This window comes from Borostomias antarcticus (assembly GCF_949987555.1).
Source record: "Borostomias antarcticus genome assembly, chromosome: 15".
NCBI classification, from domain to species: Eukaryota; Metazoa; Chordata; class Actinopteri; order Stomiiformes; family Stomiidae; genus Borostomias; species Borostomias antarcticus.
In genome coordinates this window covers 11,639,705-11,654,693 of record NC_140248.1, presented here as the reverse complement: position 1 = coordinate 11,654,693, position 14,989 = coordinate 11,639,705, and the positions used below count along the sequence as shown (strand labels likewise).

The window sequence follows — 14,989 nt, the reverse complement described above, 5'->3', positions numbered from 1 at the left end:
CACAAAGTTGTTTGACGGTGATATTTCTTTCTTTATTACTTCTCGGTCATCATCATAACTCATGTGTTGAACATAGAGTGATCATACTGTGTAGCTTTTAATTGGAGACTGTGGCCTGTCCCTGTCCAACACTCACAGATCGGATTTCAATGACTAGGCTAACTGCCATCTAAGTTGGTTAATACAGTTGAATAAATTGCTTTCTAAATATATAAATATAAATATAAATAATGAAAGCCAAATACTTTCTGGCAGTCATTTGAATCCTTTTCATCTGTTTTTTCGTGACTGTTGGCGTTTCTGCAGATCCATGGGACAGGAAATGATAGAGTGCAGTGTTCTTGTGCTAACGTGTCGGGATACGCTATCTAAACAAAGATATGACCACAGTTTAATTAGCCTTGCCTCCAGTGTTTCCCATGGGTTCCGTGAAAAAAACAAACGCCTGATTCATAAATGTGGGGAATTCCGGTCGCCCATTGGAAGCATGAGGAGAATGAAAGACAAATAAAATCAGTGGTTTTGGTTATAAATTCCCTTATAAATTCCTTGTGTTACATTCAGCACATACAGTACAGAGCAGAATGATATAGTGCTCTATGTGTTTGAATTCTTGTTACATGCAACACATTACACAGGCCTGCTGGTTTTGGCTGAGCGTCCCTTTAATTTTCTTGAAGTATCCAGCTGTTAGCGTGGTTTTCTCATGGCTGTGTCCCCACTGTTCGAGGTGTGACTGTGCACTGCTATAGAGGATTAGCAGACGGCTTCTGGCAGTACGGTAAAATGGGACCGGTTTGGTCCTGATGTAGGCAGTCCTCAAAATGCGCTAGAGGCAATATATATATATATTTTTTATTTTTATTTTTTTCCTGTTTGCTTTTTTTTTCATATTACGAAAATTTAAGTTGCGAAGAACCCACTAAATATAACAAACAGTTTTAGGATTAGTAAATAGTTATTTTGTCATCATGGTCCATATCCTGTGAGAAGTGTGAACAGCTTTGAATCTTTGAAGCCCTTTTCTCTGCTTAGTGATTTCAGGTGTACCAACATTCACAGAAGCACATTTTCTTCAACTCAGATTTTAACGCATGGCACATAATTTGAAAAATGACTTTGCCCTACATCAGGACCAAACCTCCAGTTGCGATCACAAATACTTATCACGGTTCAGACACCCCATAATGGTGAAAACACCACTACTGGTGAGAGACTAAGGGAGAGCCATCAGGGTATACAGCTTAGAGGTAAGGATGGAACCAGTGCCATATCAATTCTATCAGTAATGTAGAGCTGCAAAACAACTCAACCCATATCCCCTGGTCACTACATGTGAAAGGGTCACAGAGATCCAACATTGGGACTAACACTGGGAGCTGTATTCTGATCTATGCACCGTCACCTAAAAGTCAAACAGCAGCTCCAATACAGCTGTTCTATCGAATATGCTTCTATCCAACTTGTCTCCTCACATTTTCACATTTCAGTCTGCAATAAACTGGGATGTGTGTCTTGTGTTCATTAAATGCACATAGTCCACTTTGGACAACATCAGTGCTCTGCACCCTGAACACATAGTCAGGTCATGAGCCATGACCTCTCCTGTCAATCAAACAGGACTGCACCCAGTTATCTGGCACAGAAAGAGGCCTGTGTGTATCTCCAGTAGTCTCTTGATACCATACAGAATTACACTACAATAGTCTCACCACAATCTTATTACTGCTGGCAATTCATAGTGACAGGTCATGTTTTCAAAGACATAACCACAAGCCTAACCAAAAGGTACACTATTACACAGCAATGACATATAGGGCTGTACTGTAGTGTGTGATGTCATTCACATGTAGCGTGTGATGTACAGTAGGCATGCTGTTAGGGTCATGGTGATGGGGGGGGGGGGTGTTGTCGCATATCACAGGATTTGTTAGTTTAATCTCACGCAAAGTAGAGAGACACGAGGGATTCATATGTGGAGATATTGCCCATAATAAAACACAATGAGGTCACAAAGGCCTGAAGGTTTTTGGGCCCCAATTTCACAGTGAATAAAATCAAATGGAATTCCACATTCCCATACAGATTCATTCCCACAGTTGGACCAAAAGTCTGTCTGCACTCTGCAGGCCAACAGGGAAGGCAGGTATTAAAGCAGACGCTCTCTGTAATGAAACAGATATATCTGTCATGTTATCTGCTACGTAGCGTGCTGTAGCCTTCAGAACACAGGGGCGTCTGACTAGGGCGCTGCCTTCAGGAGGGAACTGGCTCCTCTCGCTGTTATGTCAGACGGAACAAATCAGAAATAGACCACAAATAGACGACAGGCTTTAACATTATTCTGAAATATCGCTCAGGTTTTTTTTCCCCCACCAGGCTCGTGCACGGCAAAGTCTGAGCGAGGACACCGGGTAGTTGGAACACCGGCCTGCGACTGGACGGTCCTCGGAGAACCTTCCGCAGGGCTACTAGCCTGGGAACAGCGCTGTGGTTTGTTGCTCCCAGGGAACCTACAACAGACAAACATGCAGGGCCAGGAGGACATGGCAGGGGAGTCCATTAGCAGTGAGAGTGAGGTGATACGAGCGGACCGGGCCAGGCAGGGGAGAGAGACCAGTGGAAGAGGGAAGTCATCGCGCCTTAGAGCCAGTCGCTGCCTCTGCCTCAGCCCTGTTGCCTAGCAACCAAAAATATTTACTCTAAGCTCAAAAGTGCATAGGATTTTTTCCCCCTCCCCTCTCTCTCTCTGTAAAAGTCAAAACAATAGGACTTATCTAAATAAGTCGACTGGCTGACGGGTTTCAGAGGACGCCACCGTCGCGGGCATCTTGATCTCGAGATAGACTGCATGAGGCGCGGTCTCCATGGCGGCCAATGTTCCCGTCTGGCTGTGATTTGGCCTCCGCTCCCCCATCGCTACCCAGGGCGGTTTGGTTCTGACATCTCTACGCCAGTCGCCATGGAGAGGGGCTTGGCAATGGCTGGGTGGCCACACAGCGGGATGTTTAGCTTGCAGTCAGGCCCACTTTGCAGCCGGCGTGCGGATGGCGGGGCCTGTTTTGTGGTACCGTATTGGTGGAGAAAAGGTTTCTGTTTCTGGGTAGAGCTGCTGTCAGCCCATGCCCACATATGCGGCTTCCAGCTGGAGGGGATTATTGATGACATGCACGCTGTACAACACTGGGCCAGTGTGAGATGATGGAAAAAGACAACCACACCTAGACATCATTCTGACATGGCTTCTCTGCTGCCTTCCAGACGCGAGGAAACAGCTGGAATATAGCAGCCACACGCAGAGGGGAGACACAAAGCTCACAGTAGTCTAAAGCATTAATGAATGATTTCTATATCTCGGTATGTCAGCTCAAATGCGGGCGGCCCTAAATGATGGTAGACTATACTGTGAAGAATAAAAAGCTTTTGCCAAATCTATCACTGTTATCCTACTGGGGTTCAAATTAGTTCTTATGTTAAAGCATACGGTCACATGCAGGAGAACAGCAACGTTCCCGTGGGTTGGGAAGAGGCAGGATCAGCAGGTGCTATTGCAGTGTAGGCCGCCCATTAAATAAAGTAACGGTATAAAAAACGATAGGCTTCACAAACTCCAACGGTTCGTGGAACATCCTCTCCTCTTTGATTATTCACGACAGTGATGCTGTGCGAATCACAGGACCCCTGCAGGCCATTAACAAGCCCCCCCCCATCCCTCCGAAGCCCAATATCAGACGAGACAAAGGGCTTCTCTCCCTTGGAACAGACCAACACCCTGAGCCCCGAGCCGCAACAATGAACCCGCAGCCATTTCAAACACGCTCCCACTCTGCGGCACCATCTATCCAGCCACATCCACACACCGCCCCGACGTCAACCTCAAACCCTTAAGGCACAGACGGACGAGCTAGTATTACACCGACTGGCTGCGTTAGTGATGCAGAATAGACCGAATGCCCTATTTAACGGGCGGGTTATCGCAAGAGATCATAAATGGGCGTGGGAGATTCCTCTCCCTCTCTCTCCCCCCACTGCACCAGTCCACATGCACAGCTGAGCAAACAGATTTTACTTTATTTTACTGATTGAATGATTGCAATGTTAAAATGAAACCATATTTGAAGAATAATACAATCATTGTAGATTTTTTTTTGCCTACTTAGACTACAGCCCCTAGATCTATTAATTGCTTTCATAATATCGGTCTATTTTTCTTCATATGTGCCCTGCAAGAATATAATAGCCTAATTCTAGCTGTGGGTATAGGATAATGTTCTGTACAGTAAGCACCTTTATTCAACTTTATGTTGTCAATGAGCCTATATCTGAGATACAAAGTTGAAAGCAAACATTACACTGGAAAAGTAATAGTAGCCTATAGCATACAATTAAATCAGTCATTAAAGCACATGAGCCGGCGCTGGCACATGTAGTCGTAGTGCGCACGGTTGGCCCTCAACACCACCCCTCAACAAAGAGGATGCAAGATACCTTTAAGAAAACGCCTTGTTCTGTCTCCCCGGCTGTCACTATGGCAGCCAATCATGCCATCTTACACCGCACTAGTGTATTTTATCTTACACCGGCTATACTCCCAAAACGCACAAAATGTACAAAACTGAAGGAAATGCCTGCAAGTGCGCACCCACGAATTTGTAATATCATACCATGGCAATGAATAGAGGTTACATAAAAAGAGCAGACAACCCTAACCCTGCATTGATTTACGACACCAATGCAAGTTTTAACAGCCAGTCAATTTTTTTACTCACTGTGATTTTTGGAATATTCTTTTTGCCTTGATAAGACATAATTATAATTGGTCGATGACTGATTCCACCTTTGAACAAAGCTTCAAAATATCCCCCTTGGATGCTGCGGTGTCTACTGCCTGGATGGGTAAATGAGGGAATGGTCGTCTCCCTCTGTGCAGCGCAGTGGCAAAGTGCTTCGCATCGAGCTGGAGCGTCTAGGCTGAGTCAAGCCGCTTATCCGCCCGGCTCCTCCCTCTACGGGCTCACTGATGTGACTGCAGTTCTCAAGGCATTCCACAGGAGGGCGCTCAATAGCTGGAGCAGCAGGCCTTGGGCAGCTGCGTTAGCCAACATGCAGAGAACAGTAGCCTATGCAGGTTTATTCTGATGGAGAGTGACCCAATAAACCGACCCGATTAATAGACATTGGACGGTTCAGTTCAACTTGAAGCTTATTTGACAGCGATCCTGTGCAGATTGGAACAGCAGGCCCCCGTGTTCAACAGGATGTGCTCCATGCTGTCTTCAGGCTCATACAGCTTCCCCTCGAGCATCACTGCAAGAGTTAATACACGGATGAATTGATCACCAGAGCAGGTGCGGTGCTTAGGGAGCCAATAGGCAGAGGAGGACTGTGCGCATGCCATGTAGGCTACTGGATTCCCTCTGGGCTGAGAGGGGTGTGGGTGTGGCTACAGCCTCGCTGTAAAGGGAAGATTCTACCCACAATAAACTATTAAACAGGGTTTTTATTATGTGTTTTCACAGTGTGGATCCTCAATGATTTCAAATACCCAGGGCATGATGTCTGGTAGTGGAACAGTAGCCTGGGATTTTTTATTTCAAATAGCAGTAAAATTAATCCCTTTAATCCTTTAAGATCCCTCCACATGAAAGTATGCTGACAGCTGACAAAATATGAAATACAGTGTGTGTGTGAGTGAGTGAGAGAGAGTGTTCATCTATGTCTAGGCCTATAGGTAATTATATTGACTAGCTGGTGTGTGTTTTTATGAACAAAGAGGAGGGGCTTAGTGGTGAGTAGCAGCTGTCGACCACAATGAGCCAGCCCCCCACTCCACAACCAGACCACACTCCTGACACACACACACACGCACACACACACACACACACACACACACACACACACACACTGCCTGCCTGTCCCCATTGTCTGGGTCCTAAGTAGACCCCCCCCCCACCCCTCCGGTATACCCCTCTACTAATGCACCAATAATGACTTTCTGTGACAGGAAATCAGACGGCTGTTTGTGTGTGTGTGTGTGTGTGTGTGTGTGTGTGTGTGTGTGCACGCGCGTGTGTGCGTGTGCCTTTGTGTGTGCGCGTGTACATGTGTGTGTGCACGCTCCTAGTTCTTCAGGACAGCAAAAAACTGTGTGGAACAATTAAAACAAGGAGAACAGGGCGGTAGTGACTGTATTAACAGAGTGCTGCAGACATGCTTCTGTGTACCATTCAAAGGATGCTGATTGGCCTGGTTGGCATTCCAATCGAGAAATCACTCTGGACCAGTGCAGCACCAGACCCTGAATCACATTTCGAAAATGAAAGTGGGCATACGATGGGCTGGAGCCAGGCTAGAACGTATCAGCTACAGTATGCTGTTCTCTCTGCACACAGTGTAAGATGGACATTAACAGGCTCGAAATATGAATAATGACAGCGAGTACTGTACGTCATACTGTATATTCAAACAGTATAATGTAGTAATTCTAGAGTGTATGCTACTGTATGTTTCCATCCGCAACAATGAGTTCCACACACACACACACAAAACCGGAATCCAAGGGTTACTGGGAGGATGTGTATGTGTGTGTGTGTGTGTGTGTGTGTGTGTGTGTGTGTGTGTGTGTGTGTGTGTGGAGAGAAGGGGAGCTGGGCTGGGCCACCACCCTGACGGAGAGAGGACAAAGAGACCTGGACCTGGAGCACGGCCTCTCTCCATCATCCCTCCTCACAGCCCTGCGTGTGGAGAGGTAGGCTACAGGACCCACAGTCAGGCTGAGACCCAACTCCAAGCCTACTGGCACTGTGCTTTTACTGGGGCAATAAATGACCTGTGTTACAGGAGGACCCAGTGCTTAAATAAGCTGAATTCAAACGATGCAAAAATTGGAATTTTTTGGACTCTAGAAGATGCTCATGCCCTGCTAACATGAATCTGCATTTCACCACAACTGTTTAGTCATTACCTTAGAGGTAATGTTTTCGGTGGCGTGCGTGTGTGTGCGTATGTGTGTGTGTGTGTTTGTTAGCAGGATTAAGCAAAAAAACTACCTGACTGATTTTCATGAAATTCGGTGGAGGGGTGTTATCATGGGCCAACTTACAAGCTCTTAAATTTGGAGCAGATCCAAAACACGGACCGGTTCCATGAGCCGCCCAAACGCAGCCGGACTGCCCATTCACTCCAATTCATTTTTTGGACCATGATAACACAAAAACTACCAAAGCAATTTTTATGAAACTCAGTGAATGAGTTTATCACGGGCCACCTTTGAACCCATTCCATTTTGGAGCAGATCCGAATCACGGGCTGGATCCACGAATGAAAACAGAACTCCCTGTGTGGGGGCGCTAGAGACGCAGGGTTTGGACTGGGGTGTGTGGGGGGAGAGCCCCGGAGTGCACCGCACTGCTCCCTGCCGGGTCCTTCAATTTTGCTGCGCACAGAGCCACGAAATGCATTCAGGGGTGGAGGCCTGTGTTCTCTGAGCACCATTTCTAGCACTGTACATGTTTCTACAAAGCACTGACGGAAGGATACCGTACGCCCATGCGCCAGGGCGAGAGCTCTACACTAGCTGCTCTAGCAGATATTCCACATGATTGCTGACATGAGAGGATGCCAAAGAGCCAGTGGCTGTCTCTCTCAAAGTAAAGTTAGATAAGGTCAGCATGTCTGCCGCTGTCTGTGTTGTCAATCTGATGTCCCCTCACCTCCCTGACTGGAACAACCCGACAGCACTCTCCCTCAGTGTTCTGCTAAGTCACCCCCCCCCCACCCCAGCTGAAGCATATGCAATGCCATGTCTGCCCACACGGGGAGCCCCACCGGCCACATCAGATCCCTGCCTGCAGACTGGCGTCAAGCGCCTGGCTCGCCACACTGCCAGGCGATGGCCTGTATGAATAATTACACATAATCTGGAGGCAATCTGCAGAGACAGAGAGGACCAGGTCACCGCTGGGAAGTTGTTCGTTTGTTGTGTATGACATCACTGCTGGGAAGTTGTTTGTTTGTTGTGTATGCTGATTCTAGGCCTGATGTGAGGTTGAAGGGTGTATGTATAATCTTCTGTTGGACAATACCTCTCTATTCTATATTCTATTTTATTCTGTTATATTAATATTACATACAGCAACCGTAGTTCTGTTGCTTGATCTGTATATTTATTCTAAACTTAAACTCTTTGTGTGTGTGTGTGCGTGCAAGTGTGTGTGTGTGTGTGTGTGTGTGTGCGCGTGTGTGTGCGCGTGTGTGTGTAGTGTTGTACAGCTATCTGTCTAATGGACTCCCTATGCTCCGAGCCAGTAAGTGTCAGTCTATGGCGTGGCAGGGCGGGGAGACTGTGAGTCATCACTTTTTTTTGCCCCAAGCTCAAATGAGATCATTGCAAAAATGTCCTGTTCAGAAGCAGCTGTACTGTAATGTACTGTACAGTATGTGTCAAACAACCACAAGTCTCAGACTGTTCTTAAAGGGTAGGAGAAGTAATGTAACCATATACTTGCCTCAGCGTATGTCCCCCATATGTGATAGTTATAACAAGAGAATATGGACAAAGGCTGGATTCATACAATACTCCATCACCCAATGATCAGATCTCTCCCTGGTACAAAGAACACACTGTAGCAGGAGGTGTCCTGTGACAGCAGAGCTAGAAGCTAGGCACAACACGTACCATGTACTGCAAGAACTGAAATACGCCATTTTGAAGACTTTGGAATAATAAAAATGTGTTATTATTGTGTTTAGGTTAGTTTACTTTTAGAGTGGGGATGACTGAACAGTATAAACATTTTAGAATGAATAACCAAGGTGTAATGTCACATCAGAAGGACTTTGTCAGGCGCTGTGTGAATCTGATCATGTGATCCCTGTTGCATCACCAGAAACAGTAACTCAACATGATGAATGACTTTTGATGTACAGGAGGCCCAGGCCATCACTGTAAATAAGAATTTCTTCTTAATGATTTTGCCTGGTTAAATAAAGGTTAAATAAATGAAATAAATAAAGACCAATCAAATCAAATACAATCACATATGTATCCAGCCTGCATCAAAGCTTCAGTCTGGCAACAGTCCCGGCCCCAGCATAGGTAGGCTATCCCTGAAATCCAAATGTATTTATTGGTTGCAGAAATAGAAACTTTATAGGAAGTCCACTGTTTAAAAATGTAAATATCGTCCTATATATGTGTGGCTTTTTTCAATTTACTCTGTCTTCAATTAGATTTTTTGCAAAGAGTTTGGGTGACAAAAGGACACACGGGTCCAACTTTGACTCTCACATAATTCATGCATGCGCTTACACTGCAGTTGGCATAAACCTAACCCCTCTTTAAATATGAAAGAGACTCGATATGGGGATGAACAATCCATGAAACTCATATTGCGATTACCCACCATGCATGACATATGAATAAAATATGTAATGGTTTCTGTGATTGTCAACACTGGATATTTTCGAAGTTGAAAATATCAGGTTTAATTACCTTTAGTGACACCGACAGCTCTGCATGCACGAACGCTTACCGTTTCATCACCACTTAGGTTCTGTAGGACATATTTTCCACCAGTTGTTCTTATCTCAATGCCGGGCTGTTTGGTGTCATGTCTAGGGACACTTTCTGCGCAGGGAGAGCTCTTGTCACTTGCAGGACTCCTTTCCTGCGGTGTGTCCCGTTTGGCGGTCCTCTGGGTTCGCGAGCCCCGCTGACCGACGCTGAGAGCATCAAAATCTATGGTTTTACTTAAGTACGCGCCTTCGACGTTGCTAAACACGCCATCATATTTTTGCCGCGGCACCTGGTCGGCTGTCCCCGGACGGGCGAGGTAGACAGGCAAGTCATCCTCTTCTCTGTCCCAGTTCTGTTTGCGCTCGGCCATCGCGGTGCTGTTGAAGTGAAGGAGAGAGGGGGAAGTACAGTCGCTGCTCTGCTCTGAGGCTCAAGAGAGAGACAGTAGCAGTAGAGTTTCCAAACCAGGGGTGGCAGCGCTGCCCATAGGTCCCATGACAACGAAAGTGATGATAGCACTAGCAGGAGATGTTTTTTCCACCCTGCAGCTATAGTCCTATTGTCACCAACAGAATAGACTAGATCATGTCATGAGGAAGTTTTAGGGAGCTTAAGCGCACGCGCACCTTTAGTAGATACATGGTTGACAAACACGCAAAAATGGCGAGTGAAACAACCTGTGCCGCTTTGCCAACTTTCTGAGATTATTTTCTATAATTTAAGGAAATCATCTGATGACTTTGCAAGTGTCTCTTGCGCCACGCCCCTTCGAGGAGCTGTCCTTTCAGCACCACACGATGCCCGGGGCTCTATGACAGTGATGGAAAGACGGGCAACATGCCTGTTTAAGTAAATAGGCTGTTGTCTATCTGTAAACGGAAGGCATGCAAACGACAGCGTTATTCCTGGACGATTACTTTGCAGAATTTAGACAAGAGATCTTGTCAGCGAGACGACAGCTCTCTGACGTCCCAAAGTAACAGACTGCTGAGGGCGAGCTGACCCGCGGGAAATATTCAAACCCGCTAAACCTAACACTCTCTGACACTTCTCTAGTATGTATTTGTGAACGTGTGTGCGTACGTGCGCGTGCATGTGATGGAGGAAGAAAGAGAGAGAGAGGGAGAGACGAGCACGCACACACACACACACACACACACACACACACACACACACACACACACACACACAGCTCCTATAGTCATGTTAGGCAGAACTAGATCAAACGGTCTAGCCTGCATCAGCCTTACATTCTCAGTAAATCCTAAGTGTTGACCATACAGACATTCACGCAGACTCAGGGTCAAGACACTTCTTCTGCAATAGCCTCCAAAAGTGAGTGAGTCACCTACATGACAGGTAAGGTCCTAAGAGAATCACTTCTCATTATTGTTTCAAGCATTCTATATGAGGCATATAGGAGCACAAGGAAACAGAATCAAGAATGCCTCACAAACACTATAACCCTAACTCAATCTAGCATGCTTTAACCAATTCTACTATAAACCTAACTCAAATGAACATGCTGTAACCACCTTTAAATGCACAGCATGCTCCAAACTTAGGGTTGAATTTGTCTAAACTGCTGGGTCGTCTGTTTTCAGACATTCTTGGGTGGGTAAATCCCTTTTGCTGAGATTAAATCTATTAGCGTGTTAAATTGGTGAGGCCGACAGTTTCTGTCGCAGGAATGCGATTAAAGAACGGCGATTCTGAGATGCCGAGAAGCCACTTATCCTCCTCCTGCCTCTACCCCTCTCTCTGCTGTCTGTGGCTGACTGGTAGCTATAAGCACTAAGTGCATTGGATCTTTGTGTCGACGGCATGACAGCAACCTGTGAGAAAGATGACAGTAGATGAAGTCTATTAACACGAATACACAGTACTGTATGTGTGGTTCTAGACATCTAGTCACACAACGGCTATACAAACGCAAGACTTTCCCACATTCATCACGAGAACAGCAGATCACGTCTCTTGGACGTCTCAGTGGAAACAAACCTATAGCAGATGAGTGCACTTTATACGTTAAAGCCAACAGAACTCTTGGGAAATCAGTTCAAGGGCGTGGCGATAGCACAGGATGCAGCTCATGACTTAATAAGGCTTTTAAGCAACAGTAACAATAACACTAAAACAGTACGGGCGGGAGCCAGAGGGAGATCATCAGCCATCAGACTATTAAATATGGATGGACGCGGGGGCTTCGGAATAAACTCCCCTAATAATTAGACGACAGGTGTCACGTTACAGTTGGCCTTCTAAGTGCAGCGCGCGTTCAGTCAGGCTCAACGATGCCAGATAAGAAGACACTGGCCTCACCCAATCCTCTTCATGTTTCTCGATGCATGCATCTTCATACGAATAACTGGGTAAGTGGGTCTGGTATAGACCTGAGTCACTATAGCCTACTAACCATCCAAATGTTATCCAGCAGATGACAACTACAGTCACCTGAAAACGACTGGCTCGGTTTACTGTTCAACGACTACAAAATATGGCATACAGACAGCGAGTCAGGCATGAATCAACCAATGACTATCCATCAGATTCCTTACTCCGACCCTCAGCCCGGCTGCGCCCCCTCAGTTGAGTGACCAGGGGATGATTGGCGGCTGTGTTGACGTATCATTACTGGGGCCTGGGCAGAGAACAATTAAACCTAGCGCTGATCCGCAGAGCTTGCAAGCTGCTGAATAGACCAGCTGCATCCGTCGGCCAAGCCGGGGCTGAAATCCAGTTAGACTGGCTCTAATGACATGAGCGAGGAGGTACAGTACTGGTCTGGTGGAACACCAGGACCTCTGTCTGTCCCCTCTAGAGATGGCTGATCTAATCAATCAACCTACTGTATTGAGTATCAGACCAGAAGGTGCCTATACGGTGTTGCCCAAGATGGCTTCTCCGACGTCACAAAGTGTTAACAGTCTCTGGACAGCATGGCGTTACAGGTCAGGACATTCTCTATAGACGACCAGACTGTAGTTTAGATCATTACTGTAGAAGTGTGAGGGACCAGGACACTGAATGCCTGCTTTTGTGCCGGGCGGGTACAAATGGGCAGATATTTCCGTGAACATACAGTACACAGTATGTTATGTATACAGTACTGCAAACATATCAACAGGGATTCTGTCTTGGCTGATGACAATATTATTCAGCATGAAGCCAAGCTAATATTTTCCTACATTATTGTATACTTTGTTTTGCCTCAGAGATAAGCACTGCATGTGTAGCCTGAAATATTATTGTGTTTGGTGTGTGTTCACAATATGTGACCCCTCAGTGACAATGCCTCATTACACAATAGGTTACCAGTTGATTCAAACATTTGAACAAAACGTGGGGTTATCTGACAATTTTAGCATTTATATGATTCCTACTGTAAATTCTAACTATGCAGGGTAATAGCTACGTAGTAATTGTTGCGGTTGTCCATCCATGGTCAAGTGAACCATATGGAGAGCACATGCAATTAACAGCCGTGACCAAAACCTATTTCCCTTTCCAATGTCATCGACCCCCCACTGATTCAATTAGCCCCAAGCTTGAGGGCAGCTGGTCGACCACAGGGAATTATCTTATTTATTTTAATTATTATATATTAATATTATTATCATTATGAAACAATACCATTAATCCAAACGTCACCGAAATAAAGGATGCTTACGATGGAAGGCCATGAACATTTTATTTTCATCATAATTCATTTTCTTGTCTGTTTAATAATATACTTGAAAGTAGAGTAAGGGGAATAGATTCTCGTCAGAAGACAGAGGGGTAAAGATTTACAAAACAATGTCTTCAGTGAACAAAGGAAATGTACATTACATTACATAATCATACCCAACTGTAACCAACAACGACAAAAAAAAAACATTAAAAAGAACAGAAACGGATGGGGAAAGCGCATTTAAGGCAATTGCTAGTTAGCTGAGTTTGCTCAAAAATAGTGTCACGCATTCCCCTGGGTGAGGTTACAGTAGTGGCCCCATGTGCAGGTACGGTACGGTATGTAAGGAGATGCCCAGCTGTCCCAGGGCCGTGAATAGAGGCTGGGGGGGGGGGGGGTGCTAGCTCAGGTGAGCGTGGACGAGATGAGGGCAGTTAATATTGCAGGCCCAGGGCATAGCCATGGGGGAAAGGAGAGATGCACACCAGGTCTACCATTGCATCAACCATTGCATCAACTTTCTCCTATTTCAGGTGCGTGATGTGTTTGTGTGTGTGTGTGTGTGTGTGTGTGTGTGTGTGTGTGTGTGTGTGTGTGTGTGTGTGCGTGTGTGTGTGTGCGTTTGCTGAAGGCTGTTAGTAGTAAGCCTATGATATCACACTGTAGAGCGAACAACATATCCTTGCTTCAAAGACCAGCACAGCTATTCCTGACATGGGAGAGACGAACGCTAAAATGAAATCCCTCTCAGTTCAGTAAAAGGAAAACAATATCATTTTCTGTGGAAACTTCCATTTATAAATTCCTCCAAAATACCATTTGAGCGTTGAGTGAGTGAAATAAAACATTGGTTTGAATTCAGAGGCGCCTCATTCCTGGTTCCTGAAACGAGAGTATGGTGCAGGTGAAGAGAGCAGGGAGACGGTATATTTACAAACTAGAAGATTACTTTAAAGGGAGTATTAAACAGAGTCATTCGATAGAAACCAAGCAACCGGCTGGTAGTCTTGAGCTGTTCATCTTCAAGTGTAGAAAACGGAGGGAACATGACCAGGAAGGACAGGGAGGGAGCGAGAAAATTACTATCCAGGTTCTTTTCCATCTCAGTACACAATTTCAGTTCATTTGCAGCTGTCACCACAATAAACAAAGCAATTTATATGTGTGGGTTACTTATAAACTGCTGAGTAACTCTACTGTTCAAGCTGCGAAGGGAATGTAAATATTCACAGGAAGAAGGGGAGAGACTACAGGAAATCATCAAGACACATGTACATATCAACAAATGTATATTACAGCAAGAAGAGCAAAGTGTTTGTATGTCAGTGGACATTTTGGTACATGTCGGTTTACTGCAACTGTTAAAAAATAAGAAAAATACTACTCAAGTTTAATTTCATTCTTTCCTGTTGGTTTCTGAAAAATCAAGCGAAGGTTTCAGAAGACTTGGATCATCTGTTGAGAAGGAGACCCTGGGGGGTTCAGTGGGTACATAGTGGAACCTCTCTATCTTCTTTTCATCTCTCTCTCTCTCTCTCTCTCTCTCTCTCTCTCTCTCCGCTTCCTCTTCCTTCTATCCTCTCCTGGCCTGCTTCAGAGACCAGGGGAGACATGTCATCCAGAGTGTCCCATGTCGCTCCCCGTAGTCCTGTCTGCTCAGGGACCTGTTCTGCGGTCTGAGTCTGTACTGACCGCTCTGACGGTCAGGCACCGACACACAGGCCCTGAGCCTGCTCTCCTTTCACTTGGACAAGCGTCCGTTGGGCTTTGAAAGAGAGAGAAGGAGAGTCGGAGGAGGA

General features: G+C 45.7%; 1 protein-coding gene across 5 annotated transcripts in view; it reads right to left on the bottom strand.

The window, feature by feature from the left end:
- The window catches only part of dpysl3 (dihydropyrimidinase like 3), a gene marked incomplete at both ends in the record, with an annotated part of 32,543 nt that extends 22,656 nt beyond the window's left edge, over nt 1–9,887 (bottom strand). For 3 of the 5 annotated variants that reach the window (XM_084449499.1, XM_084449500.1, XM_084449501.1), the window contains one exon: nt 4,770–4,863. In XM_084449499.1, coding sequence (XP_084305625.1) covers nt 4,770–4,808 — 39 coding nt within the window. Of the gene's footprint in view, nt 1–4,769; nt 4,864–9,533 lie in introns of those variants that run through there. The other 2 variants (XM_084449497.1, XM_084449498.1) reach the window with 2 other exon arrangements.
- Nucleotides 9,888–14,989: the final 5,102 nt, after the last annotated feature.